The sequence below is a fragment of the Meriones unguiculatus genome, chromosome 16, assembly GCF_030254825.1.
Source record: "Meriones unguiculatus strain TT.TT164.6M chromosome 16, Bangor_MerUng_6.1, whole genome shotgun sequence".
Taxonomy (NCBI): Eukaryota; Metazoa; Chordata; class Mammalia; order Rodentia; family Muridae; genus Meriones; species Meriones unguiculatus.
The window spans coordinates 30688513-30706090 of record NC_083363.1 but is presented as its reverse complement, the minus strand read 5'-3'; the positions used below and the strand labels follow the sequence as shown (position 1 = coordinate 30706090).

The following is a 17578-nucleotide window of genomic DNA, read 5'->3' as shown; positions in this document are numbered from 1 at the left end:
GGCAGGTGAACTACCCCTGTGGCCACAGCTGTGAACCCTCCCATAGAGGTTTACAAAGTGGCTACAGAATGCATGCCTCGCTCTGCTTGCAGGGATGGGTGCTGCCAGGTCTGCCGTGAGCATCCTTGGACTTCCTGTTCCATGTGGCAGTGGTGAGAAGTCACCTCAGTTCTCCTGTCAGCTGCTGAGCATCACTTGACCAAGTCCCCACTTCCCCCCAGACATCCTGCCTTGCCACAGACATCCAAAGGCTTAGCACCCCTTTGCCAACTTGATCCAGGCTTACCCTGTCTCACTCACCTCCTCACAAGCTGCCTGTGCTTCCTCAGAGCCTGTAGTACTGCGACTCCTCGGGCCCTTTCTTCCCCAGAGCCTTCCCAAGTCCCAGACCAACCTGGATCAGCCCTTGTTCCCTACATCCTACCTGCTACACCACATTTTTCATTTAGAGAGATTCCCATTCTTACAGGTTTTTAAATTTTTATTGTTGATTTGAGGGCAGGGTCTCATGTAGTTAATTTTGTGCTTGATTTGGGGACAGGGTCTCATGTAGCCCTGGCTGAACTTGCTGTGAACAAGCCAAGGATGAACTTGATCTCCACATGCTCCTGCCTCCATTTCCTAAGTTCTAGGGTTACAGTCATGCACCCCCATGCCTGGTTTTCTCCTGTTAAGTATGAGCAGCCTGTAGCTACTGATTTTTCACAGCTCACAGAATGGCAGTTATATTTACTTACTAAGTTTTTCACACAGGGAGAAGTCAGAGGACAGCTTTTGAGAGTCGGTTCTCTCCTTCCACCATGTGGGTCATGGGGTCAAACTCAGGTTCCCAGTCTTGGCAGCAAGTATCCTTACCTGCTGGGTCATCTTGCTGTGTGGTGACACTTATTTTGAAATGGGTTTGATGAATGCAGTCTTTCATGAAATGCTTAACAATGAGTGTGGCTTTGGGTACAGGGTGGTAACACGGGGCCTAGGGTGCCCCTTTCTTTTCTCTCCTTCTAAATCCTTCCTTCAAACCCAATTTTGCTGTTCCCCACCCTAACCAGAACCCCTCCCCCATGGCGCTGTCATTTCTGAGAATAAATGTCCCTCTCCTTTCTTCTCCTTCCCTCTAGTCCACATGGAAGTTTCTAGTTCCCACCTGGGCTAGTCAGCAAGGCTCTGACCCTGAGGGCAAAGTGGGCTTAAAGCTCTAGCCAGGGCCCCAAAGGGCCTCTGGGTCTGTCATGTCACCTCCCTTCAGTGGGTGCCATACTTGGGTGGAGAACAAAACCTTTAAGCTAAAGAGGAAGTGGGAAGTTGAGCGCGGGTGTGAGGAGAAATGCGCATACTCCTATTTCACCATGGTTTCCTCTTGGGCTTTCTCAGCTCTCCTCACCCCTGGCCTCATGAGACAGGAGACTGCAGAGTCTCTGAGAGCCTTCCTTTAGTGTAGTTCAGGGGCCTCGGTTCAAGGCCCGTAGCTGGAGGATCCTCACAGCCACACAGGCCTTGCTCAGCTTTCCTCTTGTCCACAGAGGTGTCTGCCTTCCTCCATGCAGTACTGGACTGGCTGCAGCAGCTGCCTGAATCCTGCCCAGAGCTGCCTCCTCTCTTCAGAGCATCCCTAGCCTCTTCCTTCTTACTCCCCATCCCGTTTCAAGAAGAGGACCCATGGCCTGGCAAGCCACATTCCTGCTATTCTGCTTCCTGCTGGTGCTTCTGGCCCCAGGTGAGGACAGGGACAAGGATGGAGGAAAGGAAGCAGGTTGAGGAAAGGGAAGGGGGTGGGGGCCTGCAGGAGTGGGGCTCTGTGATTGGAAAGGCAGAATACGTGGGGGGTTGTGGCCAGCGGCTGGCTCTAGGCCAATCCTGGGCCACAAAGAGGGTCACTCTCTGAGAGGGGAACCCATCTCCTCGTCCTGCTGTGGAGGCTGGGGGCTCTCTGACATGAAGAATGTATTCCCAGGCTCCTGGGCACAGGACAGAGAGGTCCTTCAAAGAATGGAGGGACAGACTGTTTTTGTGACATGCCAGTATGGTTCCAGCCAACGATGGAAGGAGAAAGTCTGGTGTCAGAAAACATCAGCAGAAACTTGTAAAATCCTAGTGTCAAGTGTGAACACAGGGGCTGCAGGACTACGATACACCATCCAGGACCATCCTGAGTCTCACTTCTTCACTGTCAAAATGACTGCGCTCAAGCGGAGTGACTCAGGCACCTATTACTGTGCGATCGCTGAAAATCGCAGAACTGACTCTACTTTCGTGCGGATCACTACTCTCAGAGCCATCCGCCTGTCGGTGGCAAAAGGTGAGCTTCCCCCTCCATGTGCCTCTCAGCCTTCCTCAGTCACCTGGCTGCAGAGCTGGAGAGGACTCTAGAAACTGCTTCCTCCAGCAGAGGTCCTCAGCCTGTGGGCCACAGAACCCTGCGGATCAGATGTTTACCTTACGATTCAGAACAGCAGCAAAATTGCAGCTATGGAGTATTTACAAAGTAATTTTATGGTTGGGGTCACCACAACCCAGGGAAGTGTATAAAGGGTCACAGCACCGAGAAAGGTTGAGAACCAGTGCTCTAGCAGCTGAAAACTGGGGCAGAGAAGAGAGGCCCCTCCCCTGAGACCACAGGCTGGTTAAAAGCTCAGCCCACCCTAGCACCCAGGCTTGCTGGCCTCTGGGTGGTTCTTACTGTGTTCTCTGAACACTTTTGCTGCTGTTGCTAACAGAAATCTTCCACTTATTGCTCTACATATGTATTTAACTATAATTGCATGCTATAATGCCAACGCTTAGAGTGCATGCATAGGTCAGAGGGCAGCTTTTTGGACTTGATTTTCTCTCTCTCTCCACCATGTGGGCTGAATTAGGCCATCAGGCTTGGCAGCAAGAAACTTTATCAGCTGAGCTATCCCCCAGTTCCATTCATTTGGAAGAATCTTAAAAGTTCCCCCAAGTTGTCACAGCCTTCCATTTCTGAACATCTATTGCCTGTAATCCCATCAGAAACCTTCTCTCCAGGGGAGTGTGTAACATGTTCAAACGCCGTACATGTAGGGATGGGGATATGGCTTGGCTGGGACAGTGCTTGCCATGAGCATGAGCGCATGAGTTCTGTCCTCAGTACTCACATTAACAAGCCTGTGGCGGAAGTGGAGACAGGTGGATCCCAGGGGCTCACGGCCACCCAACCTAGCTGAATCAGCCAGTTTCAAGGAAAAGTTGAGAAAACTCTGCCTCAAAAAGTAAGGTATCCTGAAGCATGACACGTCAGGTTGACCTCTACCTTCCACACGCATGCACACCCTCACATACATGTGCGTCCATAATCACATAGCAATGTATGCACACACACACACACACACACACACACGCATACACACGGATCATTCCATGGACCACATGTTCCGTGGCTCTTGCAGTTAAAAGAAAACAAAACAAGACACAACTCTATCTGAGTTCTGAGAAAAACCATTTCTTATGGAGCTCAGCTGTCCTTTCAGGCTTACAGAGTACAAGCTGTGAGCGCGGAGCAGGCGCTAGGTCAGGTGATGATGCCCTGGAGCCCAGGATTTCAGGCAGCCTGGCTTTCCCCCAGCATCTTCACCTGAGGTCCATTGCAGGATTCAGTAAAAGGTGAGCAGTAGACATGGAATGCAATTGGGTTCCATTTCCCAAATCTCTACTTAGAGGCTATGCCCTTAGGAAGCTCTTGAGGTTTACTCTCCTCATCCCAAGAAGCCGTTGGTGGCCCTCCCACGGGATTCTAAACCATGTAACTCAGGCCTCGCTGAGGGCGCGAACCACCTGAAGACCTTATTTCAAATGCAGAGCCTGGCTCGGTAGACCTGAGTGACACTTGCTTATGAGGAACAAGTCTCTAGGCTCACTCCCAAAGAGACCCATGTACCTACAAGCCCCGCCTATGAATTTCTGAATTCCCCAAGGAGAAGCGGGTGCCTTGGGGGCTCTCCATCCCCAGCGAGTAATAGTGGATGCACCAAGGATGGCAGAGAAGGAGGAAACAGGCCTCCCTCCCTAGAACCAGGAGAGTCTGTGCCAAGCCTAAGACGGGGCTCAGATGCAGCCAGTAAAGGACAATTTCAGAATCACGTGACTTACACAGGCTGAGAGAATGGTGTAAGGGAGAGGATGGGGCAGAGGGAGAGGTGAATGCAGCAGGCAAGAGCATTCCCATAACTCAAACATCCCGAGAAGTCTTTTCTGAAGCCTCTTCCCACCCTTCCTCCTTTTCTCCTTCCATTCCTCTTTTTATTATCTCTGATTCAGGCTGACTTTACACTACTTCTCTGGATTTTGGCAAAAGAAAATTGTGCTTCCTGAATGGCCATGTTCGTCCTCAGCTCCGTTTCCTCTCTATCTATTCATTTATCCATGTATCATCCATCCATTTATCATATATCTGTTTATCCACTCATTCCATGTGTCTTCTTGCAGATAATTCAAGTATTCCTACCTCTGTCATGATTCCGACTTGGACAGTATCTGAAGTTCCCACCTCCAGGACCACAAAGGACCAGAGTACCACTGCTGCCAGGTACAGAACCGGAACCCAAGTCAGCGGCTGTTGTCTCCCCTCCAGACCCTGAAGTCACACTCACAGATATGTCTACAGGCTGCTGGGATCCTTGTTTGAATGCATTTTGTGTGCAGCCCGAATGCTGAAAGGATGTGGGGGCTAAGGATGAAGATGGAGTGGGGTGGAGCAGGAGCTGACTCAAGTCACCTCAGTGTGTGTGGAAATTCCCAGAGAGGTGAGAGGTGGTGACTGGCTGAGGAAAGGGGCTCCTGCTCTCCCCAGCTCACCTTCTATGTTTCTGTGTAGTAAGAGGGAAATGGCATATTCCACCAACCCAGGAATGGCATGGTGTGCTGGAATGCTCTGAGTGAGCCTGGGTTTTCATGGCAGGCAGACTGCGTGACTTCAGATAAGTCGGGAACCTCTGTAGCATTAGTTTCCTGTAGTGTAGGGACACTGGAGAGCCAGATCTGGAAGGTGATCAAGCCCACAACATGTTTTGTTTTTGTCTTTGTCTTTTTTGTGACAAGAACTCATTGTGCACCCTGGCTGGCCTGGAACTCTGTGTAGACCAGGCTGGCTGCAAACTCAAGAGATCCACCTGCCTCTGCCTCCCTTTAGTGCTGAGACTAAAGGCATGTGCCATCTTGCCTGGCTAGCCCCACAACTCTTACAGTTATGATGATGACCTTCTCTAGTTTTGGCCTTTGCTTTTGTTTTGTTTTGTTTTGCTGCTTTGCTTTACTTGATTAATTAATTTGTTTTCATTTTTGTATGATTTCAACACTGATCTGAGTACTTCACATAGACGAAGTGACAAGACCTGGACATAAATTCTCAACGGTTTCATTGTTGTTGCTTTTAGCAATGCTGGGGATGGAAATTGGGGCCTCACCCATGCTACATAGGTGATTTATCTCCAATTTACATCTCCAGTCAGTGGTCGAAGGATTTTACAATATGAGTTTCAGATTTCTAACAGGCAATTGTGTTAGCCAGCTTCCTATTGCTGTGATGGTGCCTTAGGGTAACCAGCTTATAAAGATGGATGGAGTCTAGTTTGATTGGGAGTTCTAGAGGCTTCAGTACATGGCTTTTGGACCTGTGACAGGTACATGGAGAATGCAGCAGACGGCAAAGCCTTTCCCCATAGCCAGGCTATGAAGAAAAAAAGAAGGGGGACTGGGTTCCATTATTACATTGAGGATGGAAGAATGGATAGAGATAGATATGTATGTGGAGAGATGGTGGATAAATGGATGAATGAGTGAATAATGGAATGAATGAATGGTTGGATGAATTGATAGATACCCTTAATGATCTAAAGTCTCCCACTAGTCTGTGTCTACCTCATCTTCACAGTTTTCATTGCATTCTGCATCACGTCTATTTTAGTAAGACTGTTGTTCTCCTGGCGCTGAGGACAGAACCCAAGGCCTCGTGCATCCTTAGTCATGCTCTGAACTGCACATTCAGCCCCAGCAGGAATAACTTTAAATACTAAACACATGTTGGCTAACCTGCAGCAACACTACTTCATTTCTGCACTGTGACTCATCTGCGAATTATGATATTCAGAAGATGGCTTGCATATGTCAATTGATATGTGCAGAGTGATATAAATGCTCAGATTCTCTTGTGGAAATTGTATATAGGTAAATGATTTTAAATTGTTTGTAAACAATGGACTGGAGAGACGGCTCAGCAGTTAAGAGAACTTGCTGCCCTAGCAGAAGACCCAGGTTCAGTTCTGAGTGCTAACGTCAGGCAACTCATAACCACTTGCATAGCCACACATCCTGCGCCCTCTTCTGGCCTCTGTGAACAGTGCACTCACATGCACAAACCTACGCACAGCACCATCATGTACACATGTACAGAAATAAAAATACAACCTTTAAAAGACTAAAAGTGATATTAACGGCTAATAACAGACTAATTATTGTGTTTTCTGGTTGGTGGGAAATTATACATTGGTGGAAATTAGAATCACTGAGACCAGGGACTGATGCTGAAGGGCAATTTTAGCAGGAACGATGAGGCAATATGAGCAGTTGGAAGTAGTGCCATGCTGAGGTATGTCTAACCATGAATAAAGACTAAGCAAGACTATGGGAAAGCACTTTAGATGGGTTGGAATGAAGGAAACAATTTCTCTGTTAATTCAACTTCTAAATGAAGACACATCCCAAAGACACACTAATATTCAATAGTAACTGTAAAGAGGAGCATGTATGCCAAGTTAATGTCGCCTGCTGCTGCAGTTTAGATCTGATGTGTGCTGCAAAGGCCCAAGTGCTAAAGACTTGCTCACTATTGGGAAGTAGCAGAAACTTTACAAGACTCTATAGCCCGTGTGACCTTTGTCTGATTCTCTGTCACCTCTCCTTTGTCCCTGTGTCCTGTCGTGCAGAATGCTTGGGTCTTTAACTGCTTCCCTATATGCCTATGGCCAGGCAGGGTTTTCTCTCCTGTGTGGGTATCTTTCTATTGCTGTCTACCTGGAACATGGAGAATCATTTTGTTAAAATCATGACAAATGCACAATGGGCTTACAGTAAGGCTGGATTTTTGTTGGCTTCCGGATGTAAAATGAAGCTAAAAGTGAGGGGCCCGTCCTCAGAAGTTGGTCAGAATGCTGACAACAGAGATCAGGTTTCCTGATATGGACCCCACTCCATTCCTCAGAGAAGGCCATGATACTGGGTTAACCCTTCCTCCAGTATGCATCTCCTGGACCTGAACTCTATGCTCTCCACTAAAGGTGTTTCTCATTGGTTATTTTAGGAGGTGAACATCTAAACTGCATAGGGCCAGAAGCTGTGGGAAAGCTGCACAAAGGACCTAAGTTGAAAAGATTGGATGGGAAGAATTTCCTAGACTATGCAGCATGGATGGTCATTGCCTTAACCTTCAATCTCCTCTCTCCACAGGCTCTCCACATCCAACATTATTATTCTCATGGTCTGTGGACTCTTCAGTAAGACTCTGATCTTCACTGTCTTGTTTGTTGTCACACAAAGGTCATATGGATGACAGAGCATGAAGCCACACAAGAGTGACCTCTGACCTCCAGCCATGGCTGTCTCACAGGAGGAGCTGGGGTGGAGGGCTAAGATGGAGCTGTGACAGGAACTGAGGCTGTGATTGCAGGTGACATCTAAGGCTCAGGATGCTCACTTTCCTCAGTTCATCAGTCATCTGGGATGTGTGATCTCAGAAGAGAGGAAGCAACCCCAGCACACGCTGGCCGTTCCCCCTAATAGGAGGGTTTATGAAATAAAGAGAGCCCAGGTCATCTCCCTGTCACCTTTTGTGGGAGAAGTGAGGTCTAGGGGTCACCGTTAACATTCCCACCCCTTGTCTGTCCCTTCTGTGGTCCAGTTCTAGCCACCTGGATGGGGTCCTTGCTTATGAAGCATCCTGCTCTCCAGCCTCTGGGGCCTTCCTCTCTAGGAGTCAGACACTCAGATTTCTGCCTCCATCTGTGGTCCTCTGGACACTCCCAACCATGGACCAAGAAGACAAGATCCCCCCTTCACAATTATGCAACTGGAAGAGAGAAATCAAGTTAAGTTTGATGTTGTTGCCTGGGAAACACTTGGAGGAGGGGATGACATCCATTGGATTGGATCAGCCCATGGCGTTAACATGCTGTGTGTGTTTCATCACTGACTGCTCATGCAACCCCTAAGAGCTAAGGCATATATAACCAGAGTGAGGCTGCAGGAGTAATAGGCCACCACCTCTGGGCAGGAATGCAATCTGGACAGTTCCCTTGCTGAAGGGTTCCAAAGGCAGAGATGGAGAGCCAGGCTCTGCTGCTAGCTGAATACCCCTTTCCTGTACAGGGACAGGGAAGGGACAAGAGCCAGCATGGGAGGGGACAAGCATGGCTGTCCCCTGTGTGCCTCTACCTTCCACTCACCTTCTTTCTCCTCTCAGTCTCCTCCTAGGAGCCCTATGGCACCAATGCTTTCTCTGGGACATTTTCTTGTCTCCCAGCTCTTTGGTCTCTAAAGACAAAGTGACCCTGTGGGTAGGAAAGGATGGTACATGAGTTCGTTCTACTTCAGCAATGGCTGAGGCCAGCTTTATCCTAAAGTCCCGAAGAGCAAACACAACTCACCCCATAGCAGCCAGCTCACTTGACCTCAGCCAGGAGGCTGACAAGTGGCTGGACCACCCATCTCCGGTCAGGAAGGAAACATTTCATCACAACTGTGATGCTTTTTAAATGTACGCATCGTATTCTTGGATAATGTCTGACTTTTGATCTCTGTAAAGTGTGAGCTGTCATTTCTACCTGTGTGATTTTTGGCCCTGATAATTAGAAGTTCTAGAGCTAGAATAATTGCTGTCTAGCAAACCAGCAGCTTAATTTCTGTACGGGAGTGACAGCACCCACAATGAGCTGGGTCATCCCACATCGATTAGTAATCAAGAAAATGCACCAGAGACTTACCCACAGGCCAGTCTAATGTAGATAATTCCCTACTTCCAGATATGTCTAGGTTTATGTCAAGTTTACAAAAACCAACCAGCACAGGGATCAAAATAATAATAATAATAATAATAATAATAATAATAATAATAATAATAGCTTTCTCTCTCTCACTCCCCTCCCTTCCCTTCCCTTCCCTGTCATCCCCTTCTTAAAACTTTTGGTCGATTGACTTATTTTATTATGAGTATGTGCACTGTATGCCTGGTGCCCTTGAAGATGGTGCCAGAGAGGGCTTTGGATCCCCTGGAACTAGAGTTACAGACAATTGCAAGCTACCATGTGGGTGCTGGGAACTGAACTCAGGTCTTCTGCATGAGCAACAAGTGCTCTTAACTCCTGAGCCAACTCTCTAGCCTGGCGAATGGATTCCTCTTTTCTCCTCATGTTGTCGAGTTGCAAACTAACTGAGATGTTGTGTATGCTAGGTAAATGTCCTACCACGGAGGGGCGCCCAGCCCTTGTTTTATTTAATTTCTTGTTTATTTTTAATTGTGTGCATATGGAAGGCCGAGGGTGAGTGTTGATGTGAGTGTCCGAGGAATCTAGAAGAGAGCAATGGATTTCTGGAGCTGGAGTTGCAGACATGGGTTTCGAAGCTGAACTTGGGCAGTATGCTCTTTAACCACTGAGCCTGCTCTCCCAACCTAAGCCCTTGTTTGTTTGTTTGTTTGTTTGTTTGTTTTGGGGGGAGGGTTGTTTGGTTTTGTTGAGACAGGATCTTAAACCCACAATCCTCCCCTCTTAGCCTACCCAATTGGGGATTACACCATCATAGCCAGCAGCCTCCTTGTCTTGGTACCTAGCTTTTATTCTTAAATTGGTGAGCCCCTGTAGCACTAATTTAAAAAAAAAACAAAAACAAAAACAAAAAAAAAAAAACACCTCTACCTTATTTGGGGTGTTTAGACCTCAACCTTCCTTCCAACCTCCCAACCCTACATAGGAGAGAGAAGGTTAGTGGGGAGAGAGGGGCCCTTTACTTCTCCCAGCTGCTTAGGGTCAATGGGTTCTTTTAGGGCTCTATACCAGTCTCCATCAGCAGCAGGCATAGTGTTCTTCAATCCACTACACCCCAAACTGTTTCTTTCCATCTGTCTGCTCCAAACCGCCACACTGCCCGCCTCTCGGGTCTCTCCAAACTGCTCCTCGCCACATACCAACACCACAGGGTGGAAATCAGTGGGCCGATGGCTCACGGGTGTGCCCATGGGTGTGCCCGTGGGTGTGCTCCTCACAGCTCTCGGTACACTGGCCTGTGGGAGCTGGCTCAGGGTCATGTGAGCCACACTCTCATCGTGTCTTAGGCTTGGCGTTTCCTTTATTTCATTTTGGTTCCCTGTTGCCCTGAGGAAAGATGCTAATTAAAGCAATTTAAAAAGGGGGTTTGTTTCGGCTTGCAGTTCCTGAAGGGCACAATTGTCTTAGCAGGGAAGCCATGTCAGAGGAGCAGGACACTTTGCTGGATGGTCACATCACATCTGCACTCAGGAATCAGACAAGGAACGCAAAGTGGGACCCAGCTATGAAACCTCAAAGCCTGACTCCTGTAACTCAGTTTCTCCTGAGGAACCCCAACCCTAAGGGTGCTGCAATCTTCCCAGACTGTGCCACCTGCTAGAGGGCAAATGTGCACACACGCACTAAAAGGGGAATGTGTCACGGCCAAGCCACCATACCTGCTTGCCCTGGGGTCTTGGACACAACAGTAACAGGTGGTGATGCCCCACTTCTTCTCCAGGTATTTCAACAGGTAAGGCTCTTCTGACATCTGCAGGCCCAGCCCGGACTGGCATCGGGGGCCCTCTGAGGGTCACGGCAGAGCCTGGCCTTCCTCTCTCTGCTCCCCTGAAGAAGCCTGCATCCCCAGTGACTGGGCCCTGGAAGCCAGCGACCCCTGAACATCCCCCTTTTCCAGATTCCATACCAGATCCCCACAGCTTCAGTCCTAAGGTCATGTCCTGGGCCGAGTGTGTTCAAACCTCTCCCAACAGCCACCTCTCCTGTGTGGTTGCTCTCACTGGCTTCCTCTGCTTTCACCCTCACCATCTTTCAGAGAATCCTCCCACCTCTTCAGAGCACAGGAAGCCCACACTCCACAACCTGCTCTCTGCCCTGTGGCCATACCCACACATCCTCAGGACCTCAAAGCCACTGTCTACTTTTTGACCCATTTTTTTTCCCCACTCCACCTCCCTGACCATTTAAAACATTGTTCAATATATTTTAAATATTATATTTATTGCACAAGTAATTCCCAAGTATATGCGTGTCAGTACTTCAAACAGGTGTTGATGGAAAGGTACAGTTTTATTTAGACAGATGGGCAAGGTCAGGCAGCCACCACCTGTAACCCTAGCTCTGGGGATCCGACGCCATCTTTTGGCCCCCATGGGTGCCTACAGTCACGTGCACACTCCCACATAGCCACACACATACATACATATAAACAAACAGTAAAAATAAACCTTAAAACATATTCCTAACCAATCCAGGAAGGGTTGACATTTTTTTCTAAATTCTAAATGTAGCCTTCCTCACTCTAAAAACCACCTGGATAACCTGAACACCCTACCTGATATTCCTGCTATCCATCCCTTTGCCCGTCCCTCTGCCCTTTCTAGGACGCTCCTACTACAAGAAGCAGGCCACTAGAGGCTCGTTAAGTATCTCTGACAAGGTCCAATAACTAGCACAGGTTTCCACGTCTAACAGACATGGCAACAGCTCCCCTTGTGGTGCAAAGAGGAATTGTACACCGCCTGGCCACCCATTCTGTGTGTTAGTATTAGTTAGCTCTGCTTATTATAATTTGAACACAGGGGTCTTCCAAGAGACTCATACTCCAACCAAGTACCATGTATGGAGATAACCTAGAACCCCTGCCCAGATGTAGCCCATGACAGTTCAGTGTCCAAGTGGGTTACATAGTAATGGGAAGAGGGACTGCTTCTGACATAATCTGATTGGCCTGCTCTTTGATCACCTCCCCCTGAGGGGGGAGCAGCCTTACCAGGCCACAGAAGAAGACAATGCAGCCATTCCTGATGAGATCTGATAGACTAAGATCAGAAGGAAGGAGAGGAGGACCTCCCCTATCAGTGGACTTGGGGAGGGGCATGTGTGAAGAAGGGGGAGGGAGGGTGGGATCAGGAGGGGAGGAGGGAGGGGCTTATGGGGGAATACAAAGTGAATAAAGTGTAATTAATAAAATAATAATAATAGTAATAATTAAATAAATAAAAATTCAACCATCTAAAAAAATAATAATTCATTAATGAAAAAGATTCAATGCTTTCTTCTGTTTAGGTGTCTTCTCCAGTGTGCACAGATGGCAGAGCTGAGTGTGCAAAGATGAGCCCAACCTGAGTTTCTGGGCCCCCTCTCTCCTATCCCTCTACCCCACCCTCCCACTGTCTCCTCTGAGAACCCCCCACCTCAGGGCTCTTATTATACGTCCCTCACCTTTTCTAGAGGCCATGCACACACCTCTTTCTTGGGATTGAATCTCTATATACCTTGTCTTCCCACTATTCCCGAACACCCACAAACCTTCCCGGGATGGAAGAACGACCCTGATCCACCTGGTGCCTGGACATAAAATCTCTGACCACCCCTGAGATCGGTGATCAACTACACAGCCTGGCCATGAAGCCTCTGACCATCCCTGGGATCGGTAGTCTACTAGACAGCCTGGCCATGAGGCCTCTGACTACCTCTAGAGACAAGGAGCCTTGGGGTGTATGGTCAGACCTCAAAGTACCTGTACCTGCAACTCAATTTCAAGTAATTTTTCCTTGGCTCTAGAGGCAGCCAGGCTGGGGAGGGAGCACGCAGAAGGGAGGGAGGACAATGAGAAAGGCCAGGGACTTGACCACAGCTTCCTCTGACCTAGAAGCTCCCCACGCTGGGGGAACCCAGCGCAGAGGGCAGCTGGGCCCAGGAGAGCACACATCCTCTACAGAGGCCTGGCACCTGGGCAGCACAGGAGGAGTCCTCCAGGCCAGATCCATACCCACAGCTGGAGGCTCCCATGTTCTTTGGCCCATTGAATCTGCCCTCCATGTTCCTCTCCCTTGCCCAACCCAGGCCTGAATCTTCTTCATTTATTCTTATGACCAAGGTGCTGGAAGAGGCAACCAGAGTAAAGCCTCTTCACCTCCAATTCCTTCTCCATCTGTCCCCGGTTCCTGTCCCAGCAGCTGCAGGAAAAGGACCTCGTGGCCTTGAGGTCCTTGCTCTGACCTCTGCTGCTGTCGCTGCTGCTGTTCCCAGGTGAGGAGGGGAGAAGGGAGTGATGGGGACTGCTGTGGGAGGTAGCACTGTGGCCAGAGGCCTGGTGTGGGGCCAGTTGTACGCAAGCCCTTGGCCTGTTCTCCGGGTTCATGGGCACTCTCAAAGATGTACCGTGGTGGAGCAGATATTCCATGTGAGGTCCCAGTACCCACCCATGGGTAGAGCCTATGAGAGGAAAGTTGGTGCCAGGAGAGACCAGCTCCTATATGCAGCGGGTTCTCAATGTGGGATGGCCTCAGTGCTGCCATCTTTACTGTAACCATGGCTGGTGTGAAAGGGGAGGACTGCAGGCATTACTGGTGAACCATGTACCATGGTTCTGGCAGCCCTATCGTCCTGACCTCCAAATTCGACCTGCTGGTGTCTCCAGTGAGCCCCTTTCCCTACCCTCCAGGGAGGGTTCTTTGCTTCAGTTGGCAGCTTTCTAGTCATGGCCTCCTGGAAGGCCGCTGGGAACAGGACTCTGGGGGCTCACATAGATGTAGACGCTCAGCCACCTCAACTGTCTGTGGCTTACAAGCCTGCCGCTGAGGGTTTCTCACACAGAGCAGCCGGCCCTGCTGAACCGTCCGGGCCCATAGCGGCTGGCCTGGTGGAGCCCAGGCCTCATCAGTGCGTTCCATACACAGCAGGTCCTCAGTAAACGTGCATTCACAGGCTGCCAAGAAATGCTCATCTGGACCATCCAGTGGCAGTGTGAGCCTCTGCCTCTGCCTCTGCCTCTGCCTCTGCCTCTGCCTCTGCCTTCTCTGCCTCTGTCTCCGCCTCTGCCTCCTCTGCCTCTGCCTCTGCCTCTACCTCTGCCTTCTCTGCCTCTGTCTCCGCCTCTGCCTCCACCTCCGCCTCTGCCTCCTCTGCCTCTGCCTCTGCCTCTGCCTTCTCTGCCTCTGCCTCTGTCTCCGCCTCCTCTGCCTCCCCTGCCTCCCCTGCCTCCCCTGCCTCCCCTGCCTCCTCTGCCTCCTCTGCCTCCTCTGCCTCCTCTGCCTCTGCCTCTGCCTCTGCCTCTGCCTTCTCTGCCTCTGTCTCCGCCTCTGCCTCCTCTGCCTCTGCCTCTGCCTCTACCTCTGCCTTCTCTGCCTCTGTCTCCGCCTCTGCCTCCACCTCCGCCTCTGCTTCCTCTGCCTCTGCCTCTGCCTCTGCCTTCTCTGCCTCTGCCTCTGTCTCCGCCTCCTCTGCCTCCCCTGCCTCCCCTGCCTCCCCTGCCTCCTCTGCATCCTCTGCATCCTCTGCCTCTGCCTCCTCTGCCTCCTCTGCCTCCTCTGCCTCCTCTGTCTCTGCCTCTGCGTCTCAGGGGCTGAGACTAAACGTGTGTGCCATCACATCTAGAGTAAAATAATTCTTTGTAATGTGAGAATTGTAGGAAGTTCACATTTTAATGCCTACTGACGAAGTTTAAGTGGATCACAACTGTGCCTACTTATGCATGCATTGTGATTCTTTTCACACACACACAATTTCCCATACAGTCACACATATACACAGTCACACACACAGTTACATAACAGCAGAGACCAAGCGTATTAACACATGCCTGTAATCTCAGCATTCAGGAAGTGGAGGCAGAAGGACAAGCATTTAAGACCAGGGGGGATGCATGAAACCCTGTCCCCCCAAAAAAAAAAAAAGTGAATGCACAAATCCATAATATATGCATATTTAATATCTTATTATTATTTGTAGATATAAGAACTATTAGTGACATCATAACTCTTAGGAGATAGTGTGCAAAGAAAATGTATTGATTTCTTTTTTAAGTAATACAGCAGAGAACTGCTCTCAGAGCTTTCATCCTAGCTGGTAAGATGTCTCAGTGGTAAAGGCAGTCGCCACCGCCACCAAGCCTGGCAGCTGGGCTTGTTCTCCAGAATACATGTGGTGGAAAGAGAAAACTGACTCCCACAAGTTGTCCTCTGACTTCCACAAATACATTGTGGTGTGCAAGCACATAACACACACACACACACACACACACACATATACACACACATGCATGCACACATACACGCACTTTTGAGTTATGCTTTTGCTCAGCTCAACAGCCATCTCCCACTCTCCAGGGTGTCTTTCTCTTTCTTAATAAACTGCCTTTACTTCCCTCTCCTTAAGAAAAATAACTAGGGGCTGGAGAGATGGCTCAGCAGTTAAGAGTGCTTGCTGCCCCGACAGAGGAGCCTCCTGCTCCCAGCACCCACACAGCAGCTCACAACCACCTGTAACTTCAGCTCCAGAGGACCTGACTCCACTTTCTGGCTTCTGTAGGCACTGCATGCACGTGGTACACATATGTATATAATACACACAAAATGGAAATAAACACACCTTTTAAAAAAGGAGCAAAGAACAGCTTCTGTCACAGAGGCTCAGAGCAGGAATCTGCCAGAGGACAGAGGTGAGAAAAAAATACTGCTAGCCATGAGCTGGTGAGATGGCTCAGTGGTTGAAATCATTGGCTGCTCTTCCGGAGGTCCTGAGTTCAGTTCCCAGCAATGGTGGCCATGATTCCCTATAAAGGGATCTGATGCCCTCTCCTGGCACATAGGTGTACCTGCAAACAGAGCACTCCCAAAGAATACAGAAGTAATTTTTTTTAAAGGTGATGCACGCCTTTAATTTTAGCACTTGGGTGACAGAAGTAGGCAAATCTCTGAGTTTGGAGCCAGCCTGGTCCATACAGAGAAACCCTGTTTTGAAACACACACACACACACACACACACACACACACACACCTTGCATCCTCCTGCAGACCACACACCTGCCTTAGTCTTTGAGAGCGGACTTGTAGGCAGGTGTTTCCTCCACACTTCTGTCCCCTGTGTCTACCCCTGGCCACAACCAGAAAGCCCTTCCACTGCCCACCCAAGTCCAGGGAATGCCTATAGCTGTCATCCTACATTCTGAGTGAGTGAGTACTAGCCACAGGAAGAAACGAGTCACCAGCCTGCGGAGATGGGACATGTAGGAAAGCAGTGAAGAGGGTCATGGCAGGCCAGGAGCAGCCTTGCTGAGGACATAACCTGTGGGGAGAAGGGACACACCTGTGGGCACCAAGAATGGGTGTGACTTGCTTCTTTTATTTCCTCCTCATCCCAGGGCCTTAAGAAAGCCATGTGGGCCACACAGGAGTTTCCTGGAAGCATCTGACCCAGCCCAGGCCACAGGTCCCAAGATGGGTGGCCTGTCTGTCTCAAGCTGGGACTCAAAGAAGCTCCTCCCTGACCTCTGAATTACACATCTTCAAGAAAAGGCCAGAACTTGTTCCACAGTCCAGGATGGCACTGCTCAACACAGATCTGAGCCCTTCCTGTTAACCTGTTGTTTTTAAACTTGATGGGATGCATCATGTGCCCCAAGTCAAGTTCAGCCACCCATCCTCAATAAGAAAGAGAAAGAAAGAGAGAGAGAGAGTAAGAGAGAAAGAGAGAGAGAGAGAGAGAGAGAGAGAGAGCAAAATTAATAGTGAAAAACAGAAACAGGAGATTTATTCCATGTGGCCACACTGGGCAGAGGGACAAAGAGATCCATGACTCCCTCAAGTCCATCTCTGAGGTCCTAAAGTAAGGTTTAAGTTGTGGCCAAAGATATGCACATGGGAACAGTCCTGCCCATCGTTGACTCCAATGGGCGTTGGTGTCATCCTGTAAGGTGGTCTGAGAAGTTATTAAAGCTGTGTGCATCCCCTCCCAAGCTATCCCTTTCCATCTCCCAGAATGAGATTGCTGGGGAAATACCAACTTCTTTGGGGTCCATTGTTTCAATAGTCCAATAGTAACACTGAGAGACCTAAGTATCACTCTTAACTTCTCCATTAGAGCCAGCACCTGCTAACTGTAGGAGCAAAGCCCAGTGCAGACATCTCTCCACATCCCAAGTCATTGAGGGTCATTCCTGCATCTCCTGATAAAATAAAAAGCTTTGGGCAAAAATCTATGCAGCGGAGTTTATTTGTGATATAACAGTGCATCAGTTGGGTCACTCCCATCAGTTTGCTTTGTTGGCCTTACACAGAAGCTCAGTCTAAACCAATGGCCCACCTGTCAATTGGTCCAGAGTCATGCTCAGCCAGTCCTATGTCCTACACTGTCCACCTTGCTCCCTCCCACCCCTCTTGTCCTTGCCACCACAAACATGGCTGCAGGCTCTAGACAGAAGTGTTCTTTCTTTTGTGTCTTGGCATAGCTGCCCAACTCCCAGAGATCCTGCCCTGTTGTGCTGGTTTTTTCCTCCTGACCCCAAGCTCCCAAAATAGTGACTC

The 17578-nt window shown here is 49.3% G+C and overlaps 1 protein-coding gene across 1 annotated transcript; it reads left to right on the top strand.

Annotated features, from left to right (window-relative positions):
* The first annotated feature begins 1351 nt into the window (after positions 1–1351).
* Positions 1352–17254, top strand: LOC110548736 (natural cytotoxicity triggering receptor 2-like). The gene is made up of 6 exons (XM_060369602.1): positions 1352–1714; positions 1952–2296; positions 4444–4543; positions 7459–10782; positions 13153–13304; positions 16417–17254. The coding sequence occupies exons 1-4, from the start codon at positions 1657–1659 to the stop codon at positions 7559–7561; spliced, it is 606 nt and encodes a 201-aa protein (XP_060225585.1). The 5' UTR covers positions 1352–1656; the 3' UTR covers positions 7562–10782; positions 13153–13304; positions 16417–17254.
* The last annotated feature ends 324 nt before the right edge of the window (positions 17255–17578 follow it).